Raw genomic sequence first — 24,062 nt, forward strand, 5'->3', positions numbered from 1 at the left:
CTTTATTGTATTAGTTTGGTAAAGAGGAGATATCCTGTACATGTTTTAGGAACATTTTCACCAAAGACAGATTTCTAGAGGCTCCAACACTCACGGAGCCAGCTCTGCTTAGGTGGAGAATGCCTGTGGTAGAAGATTCACATTCACATCAGTCACCCACATCAGACTCAGATGTGTGAAGTGGAACTGCTTGCCTTCCCCCTTGGTCACCCCTGTTCCTCCTCCAAATTTCCTCTTTTCTATTAATTTCTGGCTCCTTCCTCTAACCTAGCCACACTCAGAGCTTCTGTATCAGCTCTGGTCTCTGATCTCACTTCCTGCTCCCTGTCCCTCTGTTCTTGGAGCATATGGTGTACTTGCTGTAAATGTAAGTGTTTTTGTGCGCTGCTAATTCAGAGACCGCATCAGATAGGAAAAATACCATTAAATGAAGTCAGAGACCCACATGCTAAGTCAGCACCATGTCTGTGCTAAGCGACCTTGAGTTAGGTGCTACTTACTGTCTTTAAGGATTTGTGTCCTTCTCAGAAGTCAGTGGGGCCAATGAGGCATAAAGGTTTCTGTCTTACATGGTTGCCCGTAGGATCTGTGAGAGCACTTCTAGAAACTGCACCTGGCTGAATTGTAATAAGGGAGCTCCATGAGTCTCCTTTGCACTCATTGATGATGCAGTGAATACAAGCACACCCTCTGAACTTTGCCCGTGGGTCAGTCCTGCCCCTTTATTATAAATGGTTGATTATTCTACAACAGACATGAGTTCACGTCTACATGTAAGGGGGTTCCACTCATCTTTTCCTGATCAGTAAGGCTGGCCTTGTCTTTGATTCTGATGTTGCTCTTCATTTTCCTTCCACTCCATTCAAGACCACCTGTGTGATCCTTTTCAGAGCAGTTGGCTGTGGCAATTGGGTACCAACCAGCTAGTTCTTGGTTCTGAACTAAGTTCCTGGTTTGGGATTTTGGTCCAAGTGGCATACTTTTTCCTCTCTCTGCTCAACATTATAACATTTGGGACAACCAAAATGCTAGTTTCCCATGTTCACAGCTTAATTTCACCCACTGAGAAAACAGATGACACATTGTACAGTGATGGATCCCAAATTGGCTTTATAAACTATAGTATATTCTAAATGCAAACAGCCTCTGAAGGGAAGTTTGCTCCTAGGAGGCTTGTGAATAGACTGTTTATTGCCTGAGAGAAGGTCAGGCTTGCATTGAGAGGTGTCTGGAATTCCCATCTGGGATGTAGTAGTTTATATATTCAGGTGGCCTAGTGCCGGATGTTAGTTCTTAACCCAAGAGAAACAAAGTTTCCAACCTGAAGATGGTGACGTCGCTGCTCTTTTAAAAGTGGGCAGCTGCTGCTGCTGTACCTGGCTGGCCCTACAAATTTCGTTAACTGAAGTGGAATTGTGTTCAATCTGCCTTATTAATGGTGGTGTTTGATGGATGGTGAGTCGTGTTGCCTCCATGAAGATACGCACAGTGTGTTGGTGGAAGGCTGGAGTCCACTGAACTTGTACTGGGGATGCTTGCATTTGCTCAGCAGTGTGTGCATTCTGTGCATCTTTTAAAACAGAAGGTTCGCAGCTGCCAGAATTGTTTTCCCCTTGGTTCTTTTTCTACACTTGATCTTAGCCAAAAGGTCGAGAAGCGATGTTCCTTGGCTTTTTTTCTGACAGATTTTTTTTTTTTAGAAACTTGATAGATTTTATGGATTGCCGCAGATTACTAGCTTCAGTTCTTCAGATGCACTACAAATTTTCTTGTTTTCTAAATTTGAAGACAGCAAAGGAGTATATTTATTTAATGTTATTATGTGCATAGTTCTTGGATTAAGTGAAGATAAGACTATCCTCTCCCCCAATTTTATTTATTTACATCTCATTGAGAATATAGACAGCAAAACATACACCAACTTGTTTCTACTTGTACGAGTCACTGACATTGATTACATTCTTGAAGTTGTACGACTATTTTTCACTCTCCTTTTCTAAGTTGTTCCTTACATTAATGTAAACTCAGTACACCTACAGGTTCATTTCCCATCTTTCCAGTTACTCTTGTCAATTTGATTGCATATATATCATTAAAAGAGTAATAATGTACTGTGAATTAGGTGAAGGTTTATAGAGCAAATGAGAGTTCTGCATTCAACTATTCATGCACATTCTGATTCAACTCATCCATTGCACTCCCCTCAACGTATCCATTGGATGTTTCCTATTTCCATTCTTCTTCCTTCTTTAACCCCCGGAACTATGCTCTTGGATAAATCCTGCCCCTTTATTGTCAATGGTTGATTATTCTGCAACAGAATATTATCCCACTTCTAGGTCTAAGGGTCATATGGCCTTGGGGGTTCCACTAGTCTCTCTCTACCTGCTACTAAGGCTGGTCTCTGCTTTGATTTTGACTTTTGCTCTTAATTTTTCTCCCCCTCCGTCCAGGACTTTCTAATGCAGTGGTTCTCAACCTGTGGGTTGCTACCCCTTTGGGGGTTAAACGACCCTTTCATAGGGGTCACCGAATTCATAACAGTGGCAAAATTGCAGTTATAAATAATTTTATGGTAGGTGGGGTCACCACAACACAAGGAACCGTATGAAAGGGTCACAGCATTAGGACGGTTGAGAACCACTGTTCTAATGTGATCCCTTTCAGAGCAGTTGGTTGTGGTAACTGGGCAACAACCAGCTAGTTCTTGGTTTTCAAGCTGTGGAGACAGACATTTTCATGGTCCATTAGTACACTGGACGAATTGTTTCCGTGTCTTTTGGTTTTTGTCGCTCGTTTTTCTTCTGGATATAAATAGTTCTTAAAACAAAATTCTAAAGGTAGAACTTTTTTATTGAGCTAAACTGTCACTCGCTTTTAAAATGACTTCAGGGATATTAGGCTATTCGTGTATGTTGTAATCATTTGATTTTAGTAAAAGATTAATAATTTAGTAAGTGGCATAGAACCTTCAACGTGCTCAACATGTGTTTTATTTTCTAGAAAGAGAAAAAATACAAGGTATAATCTCTTTTTTTGTGGTTAAGCCAAGTAGTGTTTATTTTGTATTATTATTTTTACAAAAATCACAGACTAATAATCTCATTTTAGATGGTTTATCACTCTGTCTCAGAAGTCAGCTAATGTCAAGATTTCTGTTGTTATTGGGTGCTATCGAGTCAGCCCCTAACCCATAAGAACCCTGTATACAACAGAATGAAACACTGCCTGGTCCTGTGCTATTTTTACAATGAACTCTTCTTATATTTGTGCCTGTTGTTTCAGCCACTGTGTCAGTCCATCTAGTATGAGGGCCTTCCTCTTTTTCCCACTGCCTCTCTACTTTACCAAGCGTAATGTCCTTTTCCACAGACTTGTCTTCCCGGGCAACATGTCCAAATTACATGATACAAAGTCTTGCCATCCTTGCCTCTAAGTAGCATTCTGGCTGTACTTCCAGGACAGACTATGTCTGTTCTTCTCCAGCACCAAAATTTAAGTGCATCGATTCTTCAGTCTCTTTAGTATAAAGATTAGCAATTTTAAAGACAGAAGTTCCTATAGAAATATTCCCTCACAATGGGCTTCAGTGGGCTTTATGGAGGCATTGGTCCCTGATCCAGGCCTTAGTGGGCAGAGTGTGGGCAGAAAGGATGGTGGTGCGTCCAGCGGAGACTTCCCCCATAGTGCGGTGGCACCAAATATTCAAATTTGTCATAAGGTTTGTTTGAAGTAATTCCCAGTGGATGAAAACAAATGCTGGCATTTCTGAATGATTTACTTGCCTTTCTTTCTACATGTGTGTATTGGAGAGAAGGGGGTATGTGTTCATGATTTTGCCTCTAGTAACATCATGATGCCCTGGTAGCATAGTGAGTTACGTGTTGGATTGTTAACCACAAGTTCAGCAGTTTGAAGCTACCAGTTTACAAAGAATGAGCCTGAGGCTTATGAAGGAGAAAGATGAAGGTTTCTACTCCCACAAAGAGTTACATTCTCAGAAACCCCCAGGGACAATTTTACTCTATCTTGTAGGCTTGCTCTTAATTGGGACTGAATTGATGACAGTGAGTTTTTTAATGTCATTCATGGAGTCCTGAGCATTTCCAATGGTTAATGTTTCTGGTTACTAATGGAAGGTTGTAGGTTCAGCTCCATCTAGAACAGTGGTTCTCACCTGCCTAATGCCGTGACCCTTTAATACAGTTCCTCATGTTGTGGTGACCCCCAACCGTCGAAAATATGTGTTTTCTGATGGTCTTCGATGACCCCTATGAAAGAGTCGTTTGACCCCCAAAGGGGTTGCTACACAGGTTGAGAACCGCTGATCTAGAGGCACCTCAGAAGAATGGCCTGGTTACCTACTTCCCAAAACTCAGCCATTGAAAATGCTAGTGACCCTGGGTTGCCATTGGCTTGGAATCAAATTGATGGCAACTTGTAGTATCTCTTTCACTTGTCTGGTAATCTCCCTTTGCATCATGCCCATCGACCCGCGGATGGTCCCTCCTGATAACATGCTCCAAGGACATTAGATGAAGTCTCCCCATCCTTTCTAAGAGCATTCTGCTTATACTTTTTCTAAAATATATTTGTCCTTCTGGAAGTCTACGGTATTATTTTATCTCTGTTGCCATTTCCATAGCTCAAACGCATTAAATTCTCCAGTCTTCTTACAGATTATCCAGTTTTCTTGGGCATATGAAGCAATGGTAAATACCTTGGCTTGGGTCAGGCATACCTTAGCTCTCAAAGTAGCTTCTTTGCTTTTTAAAATCATTTTATTGGGGGCTCATACAACTCTTATCACAATCCATATATACCATTGTGTCAAGCACATTTATACATTGATTGTCCTCATCATTCTCAAAACATTTGCTCTCCACTTAAGCCCTTGATATCAGCTTCTCATTTCCCCCCTCCCTCTCCACTCCCCCCTCCCTCATGAACCCTTGATAATTTATAAATTATTCTTATTTTGCCATGTCTTACACTGTCCGACATCTCCCTCCCTTCACCCACTTTTCTGTTGTCCATCCCCCGGGGAGGAGGTTATATGTAAATCCTCAGAATCGATTCCCCTTTTCTACCCAACCTTCCCTCCACCCTCCAGTATCGCCACTCTCACCACTGGTCCTGAAGGGATCATCTGTCCTGGTTTCCCTGTGTTTCCAGTTCCTATCTGTACCAGTGTACATCCTCTGGTCTAGTCAGATGACTAGATAGTGACCATGATAGTGGGGGGCGTGAGCTTTGCTTTTTTAAAACAGTTTTTTCAAAAGGCCTTTTGTAGCAGATTTGCCCAATGCAATGGGTCATTCAATTTCTGACCAGTTTCCGTGGACATAGATTGTAGATCCAAAAAAATGAAATCCATTAGCAACTCACAGTCTTTTCTGTGCAGTCCCTTCACGATGTTGTTCATTAATCCAGTTGTGAGGATTTTTCGTTATGTTCAAGTGTAGTCAGTTTTGAAGCCTGTCATCTTTGTTCTGCATCAGCCAGTGCTTCAACAATTCTTTTAAGCAAGCATGGTTGTGTCATCTGTATATTATAGGTAGTTCATGAGGGTCCGCTAGTCCTACTGCTGCTCTCTCCTTCACATAGTCCAGCACACCCTCCTGATTTTAAGTCATGCACTTGCCCCTTGGTCTGTTCAAATGACTTACCCTTGCTCGGTGTACGAGTTCCACGTGAACAGGTGAAGTTTTCTGGAATTCCCATTCTTTGAAATGTTATCTATCAATAGTCTGTTATGATTGACACAGTTGAAAGCCTTTGCATAGTCAATAAAGTACAGGTAAACATCTTTCTTACATTCTCTCCATTCAGCCTCATCAGCAGTGGTATCCCGCATGTCACATCCTCTTGTGAATTCAGCTTGAATTTCTGGCAGCTCCTTATTGATGTACTGGTGCAACTATTTTTTAATTACTTTCAGTAAAATATTACTTGCATGTAATAGCATTGATATTGTGTGATGGTTTCTGCATTCTATTAAATTACCTTTGTTTGGAATGGCCACAAAATGGTTCTTTACTTGTCAGTTGCCCAAGTTTCTGTCTTCCAAATTTCTCAGCCAAGATGAGTGATTTCAGCACATTGCATTTGTTTATTGAAACATTTTTCTTGATAGTCCATCAATGTCTTTTCATTTCAGTCATTGCCATTTGAAAACAGTTATGGATTAAATGTGTGGCCTCTCCCAAAACTAGGTAGTGATATTCTAACCCCTATTCCTGTTGTTGTTTGTTTGTCCGTCTATCAGTTTCTGGACCGTTGATTCTTGACAGTGTTCAAGGGCTACTTGGACTTTGTCCTTCATTACCATTGGGTTTGATCATGTGCTGCCTTCCAACATGGTTGGACATTGACCAGCTCTTTTTGGTTCTTTTTGGACTGTGTATTCCTTCCACATTCCTGCGATGCTTCTTGGGTTATTTAATATCTTACCTAAGCAATGTTAATCAGTCTATTAAGCACTCTTCTTATGATTGACAAGGTTTGAAAGCCTTTACATAATCAATCGGCTCAAGGTAAACACCTTTCTTAGGTTCTCACCTCTCATCCAAGATCCATTTGACATCCACAGTGATATCCCTCAGAATTGACTATTTCAGTATCGCAACTTGAGATTGGAAGTTTCGCGGGCTCCATTTACCTCGGAAATTTAATCTTTCCTAAGAATACTCCTGTGAGTGTATGGTGGTGCCTGAGGCATCTTGGTGCACAATTTAGGAATCCCAGGGTGAGAATCTTGAGTTTTTTTAAAGCAGTTTTAAAAGTATAAAAGCAATGAAAAGATAAGGGGTTGAGTTGGTTAAGAATGCAGAAGATTTCTGAGTAAAGTAAAATTTGTATAGGGTCATCATTTTTTAAAACCATTATGTGACTGGAGATTGATGTCCATGTCTCTCAGTAAGTATCAGACAACCAGTATTTTCTCTATTGGAATATGTTTCTGTTTATTTGGTTGAGACCAGACAAAAGTAGTTGGTTTGTACATTGGAGCAGTTTGGTATGAAAAGAATCTAACTCGAAACCAAAAGCACTGTCATACAGCTGATTCGGCTCATCAGGACAATCCTCAGCATGAGCACATGTGAGCAGCAGCACAGAAACTAGAGTGGGGGAGTGAACACTGAATCCCCAGCTTCCCCTTATGTTTGCTTACTCTGCAACATAAAATCATTCTAGAGAGTGGGGACTGGTGCACCATTTTAGTCCTATTTTCTATCTCTTTCCCCCCCAACAGTTTTATTGGCACATGACTTACATATCTGACAATTTGATAGTTCGATCATTCAATGAAGGGTAATTGTACAATCACCACCACATCAATCTTAGAGCATTCCTCCCCGTGGTTGACTTGTGTGATTATGATCAGTTCTAGTGCTCCCTCTGCCCGCCTCCCCACTTCACGAGTATGCCCAAATCCCCTGCCCTCCTTATAACCCCCCATCTTTCCCTGTCACTCCTTCTATCAGTGATTCTCCTTGTGCAGTACTCCTCCTGGGCTTCACGGCGGGGAGACCCAATAGAAAGCAATTTTCTATCTCTTTATATCTGTTTTGAGTTGATTTTATTTAGTTCAAATTGAGAAACTAAAATTCACCACCTATATATAATGAGTTGAAAGGGTTTCTGATTAAGAAAATGCGTGCATTTTAGTTTCCTTTTGTTTCCATTAAGAATGTCGGGATATAATGCTCCTTTTAAGTAGTCAGGTTCACTCCTCAGATGAGCAGTTTATCATAAAATACCTCCATTTTGAGGATTTCTAGAACATTGTGGATCATTACTGTTACATTCAGTACGCAGGCCTCCTTCAGGGAGAAGTAGCGTAATGGGAAGTTGTATAGCCTGTCCCATTCAAGTGGAAAGACTTCTGAGCCAGGCCTTTCAAAGCTCCTGTGCCTGCGGGAAAAGTTATCTGCTCTCCAGCCCCCGCTGCTAAAGGTCTGTTTGGGTAAGTTGGCTTCAGTTCACATTTTCACCACCTGCTGAGTTTGTCTGTTGCCTTCCAGCCTTGGCCTCCTTCACCTGGCAAGCCATTCCTGGCCTGTAGCTTTGCTCTAGTCTTTTCTAACTTTTTAATAAATACCACGTGGCACACATGTGAATGTAATAGAGAGTGCACCCCATGTTGAAACTCGATATCGAACTATGGCAACTCGGTGTGGGTTAGACTTTCTAACGGGTCTCAGACCAGGAGTTCACAGCTCACTTTCCACATAGGGTACAATGCTTCTGGTTTCTTTGTGACATTTGAATTTTCTCAGAAACCTGAATAAAGACCTGAATACTGTACAGATGCAAATAAGTAGGATGCATTCCTCAGTCTATCTTGGGATCGTTTTATCCCCCCTTAGAGTGATGAGATGAGCTTTTCTGTCCCTGTAAGGCGGTGTCACAGCCGCAGGAACCCCAGGGGCAGTTCGACCATGCCCCTAGGGTCGCTGTGAGTCAGAATGGACCCGGGCAGTGAGTTTTGGTTTTCGGAGTGATCACGTTGAAAAGAAAAGACATCATCATCCCTGCCTGCCTCCACCAGAGCTGCTAGCTTCTGAATTCTTCACGATAATCAATACCAGATGCGTGGCTGCACTGGGAAGGTGTGTAATGGTCTCACGTTACATTCCACTGCCGCCAGCAGTTGAATGCTGAGGGACTGGACTAGGCTGCTGACAAAGAAAATCCTGTGCTTTCCATGTCACACAGTGATTTCCTTGCTGTAAGGATGAAGGCGGTGCCGGGGTGGAGGTCTGTCCTTAAAACTTGAATTTCATAAGAAGGACCTGAGTAGGAAATGGAACTAACTGCCTTTCAAAGGGTGAGTCCTCGGTTAATGGAGGTCGTGTGAGGAATCATTATTGCCAGTGATGGCCTAGGATGCCGCTTGTCAGGTAGATGGCTTGAGTAGATGACGTCTGCGACTTCTTCCTTGTGACTCTGACCCTGGACCTCCTCCTCCTCCTCCTCCCGCCGCACCTTCTGAAAGAAACCCAGGGAGGGGCTGGACTGCGCCTGTGAACCTGGGCACAGTAAGGGAGCCCAGCCCTTTCATTGCAATCTCCCATTTGCTGAAACACACATGTTCAAATGCAGGGCCTCCAGTCAGATCCTTCACAACCCAGAACAACCTGGCTTTGATCAGGAATGGGTTTGGGAGCGCGATAAAGGAGAACATCTTAGTTTTCAGAGTTTGGTCACATCTCTGATTCATTTCCATATTGTGGCTACCCTGCTAGAGTGGCCCTGTTCTCTCTTATAGGTATGGAAAAAGCAGCCCAATCTAAAAAACAAAAAACCACAGTCCTCAAGTCAGTTCCAACTCACAGACACCCAGGGACATCATTTTTACAGGAAAACGAGAGAAGAAAGAGATGAAAATGATCTCAGGGCAAAAGAGTCACCTCAATCAGAAACCAAACCAGTTGCTATCGAGCCAGTTCTGCTTTGTGAGGGGCAGGGTAGTGCTGTGCTCCGTTGCCTTTGTTTCAAGGCTCTGATCCTCAGAAGCAGGTTAGTCGGACTTCCTTTCGCTTCTTTTTGCCAGACCTTGAGCTGCCAACCTTTCCCTCAGTAACCCAGTGCTTAGCCATTTGTGCGTGCCCACCGCCAATCCAGGGACTCTCCAAAGAGGCAGCAACACCCGAAATCCAAACCATAACTGTGGAGTCATTTGCAGCTCCTGGCTACTCCTGTGCTACACTGACTGTCTGTAGGTCTGCTTACTGTGAGTTGGAATTGACTCAGTGACAGGTGGATTAGTTTGGTTTACAGATCTGAAAGAGGTATTAAAACCCAAACCTCCACTGCTATCGATGTAGTTCCAACTCATAGTAACCGTCCATAGATTTTCTAGAAGATGGCCTCATCCTTGTGCCCCAGAGTAACTTGTGGGTTTGAAACACTGACCTTGTGGTTAGCCGCCTGTGTTAGGCTGGATTGAGTAGAGAAATGAATCCAGAGACACTCATATATGTGTGAGAAAGAGCTTTATATCAAAAAGTAATTGTATATTAAGAAAGCACCCCCCCCTCCAAAGTGAAAACACCCCAGCCCAGTCCAGATCAAGTCTAAAAGTCTGACATTAGCCCATAAGTCTGACAGTAGGACATAAATCCCTCTTCAGGCTCATGCAGCACATGCAATGATGCAAAAGGCAGGCAGATCACAGGCCAGTGATCTTGGGCAAAATCTTGGGGATGCATTGGCAGTGGAAGCTCTCCAGGGCTCTCACAGGACTCAGCGTGGCTCCACATGGCTTGTCAACAGGAAGGTACAAGCAGAGAGAGAGACTGGAGGTTCCTAGGACCCTCCTTATGAGAAGGCTGCACCCACAAGGAGCTACCATTAGGCTGTGACCCCATTGACAGGCTAAACTCCGCCCCTTCGTGCTATCAAGTTAACTGGAGATTATGTAACTACCACATAGCCCAGTGCTTAAGGCACAGCACTACCCCCTTAAAAGAGGTGTAACCAGTGCTTAATCTGCTTCCTGGGTTATCAGTAAATCAAACTTTCAAGTGTCCAATCTTCTGGCAACTTTATATCCCAGGAGTTAAGGTCCTGTTTAATTTTTAATCTTAAATAAAAATATGATTTATATTTGCATGTAGCTAAATAAATAGAAGCTATTGAATTTAGGCTTATTTAAGCATTGCCTATTAAGAATTGATAACTTTGAGACTATGATCTAAGCATTGGAAAGAGTAATTTGAACAGTCTATACAAGAATCAATGTCCTATAAAACAGTTGAACTCCTGTGTGTTTTCGAGACAAATACATATTTTAAAGATTTTTAAATAAATAGATTTTTAATTTGTGCATTAAGTAGTGGGTTTACATTTCTGATCATTATGCTATATGCAACAATCCAATCAACCCCCCACCCCGATCCCTGTGTCCCACCCCACCCCCTCTACAAATTTTCTCATTTCTCTCTGTGGTCCTTTGGCCTCCCTTTTACCAAAGTCAACCTGCCAACCCTCTAGTCTGCTGCTGTGTCCCCACCTTCCTTACCCTCCCCAAATTCTGCTCCAACGTTTATTCCTTTTGGTATGTTAGTCTTTGTCTTAGTTATAAATCCTTACCGTGGTGGTGGTCTCATATGGTTTTTATCCTTTTGTGATTGACTAGCTTCACGCAGCATAATGTTCTCCAGGTCCGTCCATATCCTGAGGTGCTCCGTAGGTTCATCATTGTTGTTTAGCTCTGCAGAGTATTCCATTGTTTGCATATACCAAAGCTGCTGTATGCATTCTTCTGCTGATGGGTACTTGGGCTGTTTTCGGCTTCTTCCTATTGTGAACAGCTGCACTGAACATGGGAATCCATATGTCTGTCTGTGGGATGGCTCTTACTTCTTTAGGGTATATGCTTTGAATTGTAGGGAATATCTGTTCCTAATTGTTTCACGTAGGCCTACTAGCAATATTTCCACACCTTCACTGGGATTTGGTGTTTTCTGGTTTTTTTTTTAATTTTTTAACTTGACCGTCATTGTTGGTACAAAGTGGTATCTCATCAGAATGCACTTTATGGTCTATAACAATAGCAACAACATCGTTGCTATCTTTTACATCTCCCAGATGGTGAGTAATAGTTGTTGTTTGGGGTATTGGTTTATGTCCTATACTTAACATTTTAATTGAGTAAATTGTCTTTTTTCGTATTGAGGTGTTACAGTTTTTTATAGATTTTAAAGATCACTCCCTTGTCTGTTGTAGCGTCATCTAAGATTTCCCCCACTCTGTGGGTTCTCCTTTTACTCTCTTAGAGACTGTAAATGTTTACTGGAGAAAGCTTCGTCTTTCTCTGGTGGAGTGGCTGTGCTGTGAATCAGACCTGACTCAGTGGCCATGACTGAGATACAAGGACTGTACTCACTGCCATCCAGTCGACGCTGACTCATCGCAACCCTGCAGGACAGGGTAGAGCTGCCCTGTGAGTTTCCAAAACCGGACTCTTTACAGGAGTCCGAAGCTCTGTCTTTCCCCTGAAGAGCTGCGGGTGGTTCCAAGCCCCTGACCTTGCGGATTGCAGCCTCATGATGCCATAACCACTCCACTCCACTCCTGTGTACGACCGGCCTTCATTTCCTTAGGAGCCACCCAATATAGAGATCTTTGAGTGATTTCTCTGAAAAATAGAACTTTACATGAGTAGTGTAGTAGAGTAAATCAGGATGCCTAATTGGCATTTATTGTTTTGAAGAACATTATTGCTTAGCTTTATGTCCTTGAGCAAATCATGTAACTGCTTTCTTTAATTACATATCTGTAAAATGAATATGATGACCTGAGTGAATTAGTTTGGGAGACTAAATGAAATCTATATAAAAGTTGAGGAAAGCCTCAAAGTCAGATAGAAGAAAAGGTCACTTTTTATGTGAAATAAACACTTTCCCCCCCTGCCCTAAATTTTGCATGTACAGATTTAGTCTTATATTGCCAGAATATAAATAAAAATATTTTGATGAAATGGAGGCATTTGTGACCTGAAGTTCTTATGACCTAGAAGCCACAGTCCTATGACTGTGTACTTTAGTGTTTTTCCTTGCAGAGAAATTAATACCGTTTTGAATTCAAGCAAAGAATGTCATACTATTCAAATAAATCTCACCCCCTCTCCCCCAAATCTGCATATCTTTTCATATGTTTGAGTCTGAAAACTTACTGACTGCCCTTCTTAGACATCTGGACACTTGTATGCAAAAGGCCCAATGACCTATGTTTTATAGATTTATTTTAACTATGGAGATACTGGGTTCCTCTGTATATAGTTAAATGTGCCAGCCTCCTAACCAAAAGGTTGGAGATGAGAGTACACTCAGATGCCTCTGAAGAAAGGCCTGGCGGTGTGCCACCCCAGGATCCCAGCATAGCAGCATGGCTCCACTCAGACACCCAGGGGGTTGCCTTACATCAGCGCTTCTCAACCTGTGGGTCACGGCCCCTTTGGTGATCGAATGACCCTTTCACAGGGGTCACCCGATTCATAACAGCAGCAAAATTTCAGTTATGAAGTAGCAATGAAAATAATTTCATGGTGTGGGTATCACCACAACATGAGGAACTGTATTAAAGGGTCGAGGCATGAGGAAGATTGAGAACCGCTGCCTTAAGTGGAAACCCAACTCCACAGCAACTGGTTATTGAGGTATAATTTAAGAGAAGAATTTCCTCCTGTTTCTGATAAAGTTTATGTGCAAGTTGGTATTATAATCTTCCAGAGACAAAAATAAGATAACATGAGAGGTTGAAGTAGTTAGATCTGTGGTCCACAGTATACCAGTATGCCCAAGTTTGTCAGGGCTACTAATTTACCCTGGCACATTCTCATACATAAGTGGGAGATTCCTGGTAAGAAATGAGTTGGAGTTTAATAAACCAAATCACATCGATTCCAACTCACAGCGATCCTCTGTAGGGTTTCTGAGATGCAAACCTTTTTGGAAGCAGATGGCCTCAGTGGAGCACCTGGTGGGTTTGAACCTCTGACCTTGCAATTAGCAGCCCAGCACCTGATGGCGCTCAGTATGATGTTGAAATACAGTCTGGTATTAAGTGAGAAGTGTTGCTAACTTACTTGCTGTTTTTATATGAGGCATTCATAATATATTGTTCGTATGACTCCCAGACATATTGCCAGGCAGATGATAGTGGAGAGTTTTTTGCACGTGCAAGAGTGAACTAGTCCCCATGTTTAAGAGACACACGTCATTGTGATAGACTGAGGGGTTACTCATGGGGGCTAAAAAATAGTCCCCCTTTGTATAAAACACAAAATCAAGACAAAGGGACAAACTTGTATAAATCAGAAGACCAACAAAGGAAAATGAGCTGCCCTTTGGCATTGTTGGAAGACTGGGGCACTGTAGATGGATTGCTTGGGGTATCGATTAGAGCTTGACTTGTATTCACCTGGATTGCAGTGATGGCGTCAGCTCCATTTTGTGTTTTGTCATAAATCCAACCTCCCTTGAGTTGATTCTCATAAGCAGCAATATAAAAAATTTGCCCTCGGGCAGTCTGTATTTATGATGACTCCCCTAGAAAGCCCAGAGTTAGAAGCAGTCGCATCTTCAGGGACTTCCATGGGCATGTTCTTATTGGAAATTCAGTTACCATGACTACTGGACATGAGTCTTAGCAGGACCAAGCCCAGAGGGCTCCAGAGCCAATCTTGTCAACTTTTCTATCTGCAGTAGTGTTCAGATCTCAATAATGGACCCTTTCCCACTTCTATAGTTCCCTCTGTCACCAGTCATGATTTTATAATGAATGTTGTTTTCTGTGTTCTAAATTAGCCACCTGGCCATGCATTCTTTGGACATCATTATGGCCTCTTATTGATGGTCTCCCTCATCCAGGTGATTGGCCAGTTATTGCCTTGTTTAAGAGGTTACAAAGGGGCCTCTGTAAACTATATTTGAATTTGGGTCTTCTTTTACCCTCTTGAATGGGGAGAGGGTTTTGAAGTTATATAGACAGCGGAGGAATGCCCTATCCACTTACAGTCTTCTGAAATAAGCTGCCTTTGTTCTGGAGCTAAATCAGGACTATCTTCTTCAAGGTGACTGCTGGATTATACTTAAATAAATTTCTCTGTAGGTTTTTAATGATTGCTGATGCATGTTCAAGGCTCAACTGAGCTGATAAACTGACGCTAAATTAAATTACGAGGTTTACTTGGCGCTTGAACTGTTCATTCAGCAGTTGTCCCCCTTGGCTAACCTGAGGACCTTTTCCTGAACCTTGTGTGAAAAACCAAGCAGAACAGCTGAAGCAAAGACATCAGGACACATATTTTAAGACATCTAATGTGTTGTATGCACATTGGACTTGCAAAGTAAATTTATAAGTACTTCTTACGAGGAACTCTGGTGGTGTAGTGGTAACACATTGGGCTGCCATCCGCCTGGTCAGCAGGTTGAAACCACCAGCAGCTCCTTGGGACTGGGCTTTCTATTCCTGTAAACAGAGCCTCGGAAGCTCAGAGAGTCACTCTGTACTTATTTGAATGCAGTGAGTTGGAGTTTGGTTTTTCTGGTGGCACAGTGGGTTAAGTTTGGGGCAGCTAAGTGAACGATCACCAATCTATACCTACCAGCCAGCCGCTCTAGGGGAGAACAATGAGGTCACCTGCTTCCGTGAAAATGCACGGCCTTGAAGACCTTACGGTGCAGTTCTAGCCTGCCTTGAGAGGGATGATGTGAATTGGAATCAAGTCACAGCAGTGGATTTGATTGATGGCGGCCCTTTCTGCAAAGAGAGGGTAGAAGTGAGGCCTGCCTGGCACAGATCAGGTGTGGAATTTGGGCTGAATTTCAACTGCATTGTGCAGTGGACTTGGTGGAGGTTTTTGTTTTTCCCTCGGACATTTGCATAGTCATCACCTCCAACAGTTTTTACACCTTTTCCAGACCAATTATGGGCCAGTGGGAGCTATTGTACCTTTGTAGTGCACAGCCCCGGCGGTGGGGGTGGGGGGCCTGCAGGACTCCTCGTGGACATTTGTACTGCAGTGGGGGTGGACAAAGGAGATGTGTGAGGGGGCTGGGAACTTCACAATGATTCACAATGGGTAGGACAAGGAAGGCCTTGATGTGGAGGTATTTCTTATATTCAGAGAATTCAGCACAGAGAGGGGCCATGTCACCTCTATTAGTCTGATGGTACGGAGGATGTCTGGTAGAGGGGACCCAGCAATTAACTGTCATTTTCGGAAAGGTGTGGCTGGTTACACTTTCAATGGCAAGATCAGTTTCCGGGAGGCTCTGCAAGACTGATAGTCTCCAAATGTTTCTTCTGTTCTCTCTTCTCTGGTTGGTTATGTCTTCATCTTGTTTTTAGGATATAGTTCTACCTAGAGTCTTAGTCCTTTAGAATGGCTCTGCAATACCTAGGCCTTATGTTAATTTGTATAATAACATCTGTTGCTTGTGAATAAGGATCTTTAGTGGTGCTATGGGCTAGGCATTGGGATTTCAGCCATAAGTTCAGTGGCTCAGACCCACCAGCTGCTGTGTGGCTGAACTATGAGGCTGTCTGCTTCTGTACAGATTTACAGTCTGGGAAACCCATAGTTGAACTTGACTCAATGTTAAAGGGTTCTTTGGCGGTTCACTGCTTGAGACTAAATAGCCTAAATACAGTCTTCCTGTTCAAATACTACAGTGATTTATACTAAAACGAAGCCTGACTATCTTTTACAAATGGGGAACCTTTGGTTTGCCTACTGTGGGTCTGTCACCAGGAAAGACCGATTGCTGTAAAGGACATCATAGTTGGTTAAAGTAGAGGGTTAGTGACTGCCGCAGTAGCTGCAACAGTGGGTTTAACGATACTATCATGTAGCTGACACTGTCCAAACAATAATAACAACAACAACCAAACAAACTCACTGCCATCCAGTCAGGTCCAACGCAAAGCAACGTATAGGACAGAGTAGAACTGTTCCTTTCTGAATTTCTAGGTTCAGAGGGAGTTTCTGAGACTGTAAATCTTTTCAGGAGCCTCAATTTTTCCCTTGTGAAGCAGCTGGTGATTTTGAACCACTGACCTCACAGTTAGCAGCCCAACTCATAAGCCAGTGTGCCACCAGGGCTCCTATCTGGCTAGTACTCAGCAACTTTTTGTTCTGCTCTGAGTTGCAGTCTACTGGAGGGCACCTGAGAAGAACATCTTTCTTATGAAGAATGTTTAATGATACAGTGCTGCTGTTGCCCTTTGGGATTTTGCAGCTGAAATATTTATGGAAGCAGATAGCCAGGGTTCCTCTTGGGAAACTGTTGGGGGATTCATTATCCTATCTATTAGCTGCACAGGTTTAACTATTAAAGTGCACTAGTTAATACTAAACTGTGTGAGATTTTGCTTTTTCAAATCACATATAGAGCCTGCTTTAATATCAAACATAAATCTATAAAATAATACTATTACCAGTTTTTTGTCTTTTAACAAGTGAGAAAATGGAGGCTCAGAAACCCGTCTTACTTAAGGTTATATCAGTCATTAGAGACTAACTTTACTGCATGGTCTCTGAATGCGTATCATTTGTACATTCTTTTCCCTCAGTTGATCATAGTGCTTCTACTCATGGTTTGGAGTTTTGTTTTTGCCCATTTTATTGAGAAAAAGCACCTGGAAAATAAATCTCTTACAATACAAATTTACTCACAATTTCCCCCCAAAACGACTGTTCAGGTATGTAATTTGAGGGCTTTTTGCTTAAGGTTGGAAATAATACAACTGCTTTGTAAAACACTCCCGTAAGACAGCTATATCGCTGGCTGCGATTTCTCCACGGGGAGAACTGATGTCTAACAGCTAAAGTGACTTCCGATCTCTGGACTGGTGGTCCATAATGGGATTGAATTTAAGGATAGGTTCTCTGCGTGGCCAGCTTCACTAGTCCATCCATATTTCAAAAGCTTGAATTTCCTTTGTACAGCGCCACCACCACCCCACGCATCCCCCCTTCCTCCACATCGCACCTCACCCTCTGCAACACACACATACACACACACAAGCATTGGGCTGCTAACTGCAAGGTCAGCAGTTCGAAACCACCAGCCACTCTGCGGGGAAAAGATGGGGCTTTCTATTCTCCTAAAGAGTTACAGCCTCTGAAGTTCACAGGGGCAGTTCTGCCCTGCTCCCTGGGGCGGCTGTGAGACCGCTGTGAGTCGGCATTGACTCGATGGCCGTGGGTGTGGTTTGGTTTGGTTTATCACCTTTAACCTTCCAGGAGTTCCAGGCCCTTTCTTAAGGGCCGCCCTTTAAAAGTGTAGCTGATGTGAAAAATGTAATTGGACATACTGATCTCTATATCTATCTATCCATCCATTCATAAATTAAAACAAAAAAAGTATAGTTGCTGAGCACTTCCCAGGGCCTTGGCCTCGCTGGCGATGAGTAAGGTCCAGCCACAGTCCAACACCGTGAGTAGGCTGCCCGCCTGTGTTGCAAGTACTGAGGTAAGGCGCCTCACCTTCTTCCCAAGATTCCCGCTGGGCTCACCCCCAGTTCCTGAGGAAGCTGGCCCTTACATCCACGGACAATACCTATGCTACTTGCTTTCGGGGAAAACGTCCACCACGAAGTCACTTTAAACATCTTTCGTTCTTGGAATGCAAGTCCCCAAACAAGTCCTATGAACTGTAATGTAACCCAAAGGCGCGCAAGGTTTTTCTTTTTGCTGCGCGTGTGTGTGGTACACATAAATGTAACACTGTAACTTTGCCCGGAAACTTTTTTTGCTCGTCCATTGAGTAAGCGAGTATGTGATTGTCAGGGGCGCAGTCTGCCCCTCAGTTGTGTGTGCGCACAGGTGCCCCTCCCCTTGTCCCCTTGGCGGCGGGCCCCACCTGCTCGCACCCGGGCCCAGCCAGCCCAGCCAGGTCGCCTCCGCCCAGTGACGGGCTGAGGCGCAGGGCTGGGGGCGGGCGGACTCCCGCCGCCGGCGCAGACGCGATTCGTCACTCCTGCAGAACTTTCCCCTTGAAATCCCTGCCCCAGAACCAGCCTTCCCGCCCCGGGAGGGTTTGATTTGAGTGGCTTTCCTCCCGTTTTTTCCTGTTGCGTGCCAGTTCGGACCGCGGACGGGGGCCTGAGTACATGCTCGCGGTCCCCGCCCCTGCAGCCGGCGACCCTGACACCATGCACTCCGAAGCGGAGGAACCCAGGGAAGGTATGGCGTTGATTTGCCTCCGTGCTGGAAAGAGCCGCTGGAGAATGCGGGGAGCTGGGAGAGTTGGGCAAGGATCGGTGGGCGGTTGAAAGTAAGCATGGGCACTAGGTTCCCTGTGCCTTCGCCGCGGTCTGGAGATGGATGTAGGCAGCCTTCGCCCAGCAGTTGCTTAGAGGGGATGGCAGAGAAACTCTGACCTGGCTGTCCGACCCACGAAAGACTGCTCTTTCGTTTTCTCTGGAAACAACACAGCCCGAGTGCCGAGTGCCCAGTCTAAGAATGCAAACTGTGTTTGGGCGAGGGCTGCCTGGCGGCATCAGGCGGACGAAAGCGGGGTCTCTGCGTAGAGCCTGAGCAGTTGTGGGTCCCTTGAAAGGAGTTCAGAAATGGAGAATCTCGTGTTTCCAGCCAAGGAGAGAAGCTAAAGAAGGGGGTAGAAAGTGAAAGGTTTTTTTTCGGGTGGGGTGGGGTGGGGGGCAGCTGTTGGATACCCCCCGCTGACTTTTCATCAGTGAGTTCATTTTTAGGTGGGGGATGGAGGGGGCCCTAGGGGGGACCTGAGAGATGTGAGGGGCGCCTTGTGCAGCCTGAAACTGAGGAGAGTTTTGTCTGTCTTGAACTTTGCCAGAACGAAAGGTTTCATTTACTTTTAACAGAGAACGGGTGACAGGCCTGGAAAAGCGCCAACCCAAACACAATTATACGCTGGTGTGAGTTTGGGGAGTATTTGTGCGTGAGTGTTTGTATGCTTTGTTTCCTGAGATTTAATGTACACAGAAGCGCTCTTGTGATGGCGGGGGTGGTTGGGGAAATTAGAGTACGAGAGGGGACACCATTCAAGATAGCCAGATTCCTTTTCTTTTCAAGTAGCCTCTTGGGAGGCTGGTAAATTTAAAATCAATCACCGCAGCTGAGCAGGAAGGAACCCCATCATTTCTCCATTTGGTAGACATCAAGTAGGCGAGCGCTTGCAGCTTGTCCACTTCTGTCTTTTACTGCCTCTCCTTTCTGTCAACTAAAAACTGTGTTTCATGATGCAGCCTCTGTGGGCTGATGCGTAGCTGATTCCTCTGTGTGAGGGAGCTCGTCAGTAAACAGAAGGCGGACATGAATGAAAGTGACAGCCAGCAAGGAGCACTGATGGGGCTGGAGCTCCGCGAGGGAAAGTTCCTGGCTGTGGCCTTGGTCTTTTTCAGTCTCTGTGCTGATGGCAGTGTTAGACCGCACAGTAAGCTAGGGATGCTTGGGCTTACTTGTGCTTGCTAATGAAGCTGTGATAGTTTCACATGTTTTTTTCTCACATTGTTCACAACAGATTATTACATAAGCCCGTGCATACCTTGTTTATTGAATAATCTGCTGCTGGCTGATAGCATTTTTTTCCAGTCTCAAGCCTTTGTACATCAGTGCGTACTAAGTCAAAAGTAGCCAAAGGCAAATAGGTGAACTTTTGTATGAATTGCCATTAGCACTTAAATTGGTGTGATTTTCCTCTCCTGGGAAAGAGACAGGGAGCAAAATCAGGCAACCATATCCCAAAGTATGTACTGTATACATACATTCATCTAGCAACATCCAGAAGCGACTCTCCTGCCTATCTCTCCAGTTGTAAATTTGGAAGCTCACTCTTGCACAATGGAGGATGAGGAGGTTCCCTCCTGCTCACCTGGCCTCCACTCACCATCATTTACATTCGTCAGATGATCTAGCCTCCGTACTTTTTAATAGAAATCCCAGAGTGTTTCTTTTAAATGAATCTGGAGTTCTAGAATTTAGAAGTGATGGCTTGTAAAGTGTAGGGTATTGAATAACTCTTGGGGGAGACTGACGAACAGTTTAGTAACCAGTTAGAATCATTGCAACTTCTGCCAGAAATACAGGGTGTGTGTGTGTGTGTGTGTGTGTGTGTATGTGTGTGTGTGTGTGTGCGCGCGCGCGTTTACATGTTGGTTACTGGCTGTTTTCTAGAACCTGTGTTATCAACCTGTCACCACTCATGTCAATGAGAGGAGCTGAACCGCCTAAACTGCTTCTCTATCCTTACTGATTTTCCCTCCTGCTTTGTTGGTTTTATTTTTTTTCCTTCTGGGCAGCTTAATGTGTGACCACCATGAGCTATTCAGAAATGTCTGCATTGCAAGAAAATTGCCTTTGGATGCTTCATGCCTGATTTACTGTAATGGGAGATACTTTTAAGTCATTATTCTGAACTGAAGAGACTAGTGTACTTTGTTTGGGATTGGATCTGAAAAAAATATCAAGTCAGATTCAGAGGTCCTTGGAGGCCAACATATTTGTGTATGTGCGTGAATGTAGGAGCAAATGACTGGGAATATTGTTAAGCTGCCATCATTGCTCAGAATGCTCTTGATTCCAGGCCAGGAGTGCTGAGCCTCCCTCGTTAGGGTATAGCCATCTCTTAAAGAACCAGTTTAATTTTGGTGGTTTATAAATGAATAGGAAATTGTGCTTGAGTATTAAAGAGAAAAGTCATCCAGGCCTTTTTAAATAAAAGCTGAATGTCTACGTTGTCTAGCCGTAAACTTAATAGGACAGTAAGAGGCATAAAGGAAGAAGCCCATTTAATGAAAATGAGGAAGACCGTTAAACGGATGATATCAACAGTTTTCAGTGGCTGAGAGCTTCCTCAGGAGATAGGCCAATGGCCACATTTTTGGCATGCAGTCTTTTCCTGTTGAGTAAAGCAACTTAATTATGAAATAGTAAACGTGAGTGACGCTTAAGATTTCCAACGACAGTTTTAGTGTTCCTTTGCCCTGGTCATCTTATCTGTGGAATTTTCTGAAAGCAAGAAGCCATTGTTAAGAGGGGTTGCTTTTTGAGAATTTGGCTGGTAGAAATAAGCCTTCAAGAGGTTAGCAGTGAGTGAGCTCAGCTCTCTCATGCCTCACCAGCCCTGCTATTCCACAAAGAAGACAGTACCCAGTAGACAGCTCCCTTGTGTTTCTCCTCCCAGAAAGAGAGACTCAGCTTCACTCCTGACGTTTAGTGTTTGTGAAGCAGGTGCTATTCCTTCTAGAGAAGACCTCTCCTTCATCAGCTTCGCTCTAGTTTTGAGGCTTCTCTATTCCAGTTGATGGATTTTGAGGGGGATGTGGCAGGGGGCTCCTTTCCTCCGTGTGCTGACATAATGAAGTTCCTCACTTCAGGGTCTTGTTGGTCTGCCAGGAATATCCTTCTTTTTACATCACCCCTTTCCCCACACAACTCCTAGATTCTGGTCTTGAATCTGATCTCCCCAGAATCCCTCTCATCGGTGCTGTTCATTTCATCATTGGAATATCCCTTACGTTCGTGACTGCTTAGCATCTCTACTTTATCCTAGACCACAAGTTTTTGAGGAAAACCATGTTGTTTCCTTCTCCACTCTATCTCCCACACCCTTGTGGGTACTCATTCTGCATTTGTAGATTGAACGAATGATCCCCGTGCTAATGAATCCTCAGTACTCTGTCCACTTGGGGCATTGCCTTATGTCTTTCCTTTGAAAGAACTTTTTCATTAAAGTATTTGCATTCAGCTCTGGTATTACAATGGAAAAAATACTTGACTGCTAACTGGAAAGTTGCCCACCAGACCCACTGACCCCTCTTCAAGAGAAAGATGGGCCAGTCTGCCTCCGTAAAAACCAAAAGCTTCCGTCAACCGAGCAGCAGCTACTAGACAAGGTCTCTCTTTTCTTACTCTCCATCCTCCCTCGCCACTTGCAGTCTGACTTTTTCTCTACGGTTCCACTGACACCACATTCACCAACTTCACCAGTGACTCCTAGTTGTGGAAATCACGATGACACTGAAGTTATAATTTTTGACCATCTCTTGCTTTGCCTTTTCTGCAGCATTTGGGACTAGGAGAAGACTGTCCCTAGAATCCTAAAGTTCTTCCTTGATTCCTATGACACTACAGCCTCCTGTCCCCCTCCCCCTCTCATCTTCTGTACTGGTAGCTGAGGCTCTTCCGGGAGGCACATGTATACTTGCTGCATGATAGATCCCACCCTTTGAATGTCACCCAAGCACCATGAAGTCATTGGATTTAAACTGAGCTTATAATTTGGTGTACTTTACAATTCTGATCCTCCTTCACAATATCCGCCTAATGAAAAGGATCACATTAAAATTCCTGGACAGAGTAGGGGGAAATGTGGAACTCAGAATCATAAAAGAGACCAGGCTTCCTTGTCAGAGATAGGTGGGACTCCCAAGACAATGTCTCTTAGTTACCTCTAAGATCTGGAACTGAATTTTTGCCTGTAGTAGGATAACCAACCACTTACGTGCAAAAGAGCATCATTTACCCAACAACAGAGTTCAGAGGGTTAGGAAAAAAGGAGGCATGGAAATGGGAAACAAGGAGAAAGTGTTAGAACTGGGGATGGTAGTTTCAACGGACGAGTTGATGCAAAATGTCTATGAGAATTGTTGAATGTGAGCCCTATGATAAACCTTCACCTAATTCACCTAATAAAAATTTCAAAAATTACACTGTCTTTTGCAGCATTCGTTCAGTAATGTATCATAATAATAAGGATTATGTTGATGGCTAAAAGATAAAAAGAGAAACTCTCTGTGTAGCAGGGAAACCCTGTGTGAGACAGGAGGGAAGAGGAGCCCCTTAGGCAACAGTGGGTTCGGACCTGGTCCAGGAAGAGGAAGAGTTTCACTCTGGGTGTGGGAACTCAGTCAGTGGCCCAAGTGGGAAAACCTAAGAAGTCTAAAATGGATCAGTCCTCTCGGCTAAGGGCATTATTCCTGCAAAGGGAAGTTACAATTTCTAAGCAGTACTCTAAAAGGTCTTACCACGTCATCTCATTTTTATTAATCAGTTTAACTTTTAGTAAGCCCTCCTATCTGAAAAGTCCAGTGTGACACTGGGGATTAAAACAGAAAAAAAAGAAAGGCAGAACCAAATTTGTACAATTCCCCCCACAAGAAACCAAACTTGTACAATTCTTTAAAAAAAATTATTTTATTGGGGGGTTCTTATAAATCTTGTAAGAATCATTCAATAGTATTAAGCACACTTGCACATATGTTGCCACTGACATTTCCAGAGCAATTTCTTTCTACTTGAGCCCTTGGTATCAGTTCTCCCTTTTCTCCCCTCCCTCCCATCCCATCCTCGTGAATCCTTGATCAATTATATATTCTTATTTCGTGTCTTACACTGTCCGTTGTCTACCTTCACCTTTCTGTCATTCATCCCCCTGGCAGGGGGGTGGGGTGGGATCTATATGTCCAACCTGGTGACGGGTTTCCCCTTTCTGCCCTTCCCATGCCCTCACCCCCCTTCCCTCAAGAGCTCCTCACAAAGTGGAGACGATTGACGACACAAATAC

At 43.8% G+C, this 24,062-nt stretch overlaps 1 protein-coding gene across 2 annotated transcripts in view; it reads left to right on the top strand.

The window, feature by feature from the left end:
* Nucleotides 1-24,062, top strand: part of TNFAIP8 (TNF alpha induced protein 8) — a 151,855-nt gene that overhangs the window by 85,427 nt on the left and 42,366 nt on the right. The window contains exon 1 of one of the 2 annotated variants that reach the window (XM_075541422.1): nt 18,426-18,703. The exons of the other annotated variant lie outside the window; for it this stretch is intronic. Coding sequence (XP_075397537.1) covers nt 18,631-18,703 — 73 coding nt within the window. The 5' untranslated portion in view covers nt 18,426-18,630. Of the gene's footprint in view, nt 1-18,425; nt 18,704-24,062 lie in introns of those variants that run through there. 2 annotated transcript variants of the gene reach the window in all.

The sequence above is a fragment of the Tenrec ecaudatus genome, chromosome 2, assembly GCF_050624435.1.
Source record: "Tenrec ecaudatus isolate mTenEca1 chromosome 2, mTenEca1.hap1, whole genome shotgun sequence".
NCBI classification, from domain to species: domain Eukaryota; kingdom Metazoa; phylum Chordata; class Mammalia; order Afrosoricida; family Tenrecidae; genus Tenrec; species Tenrec ecaudatus.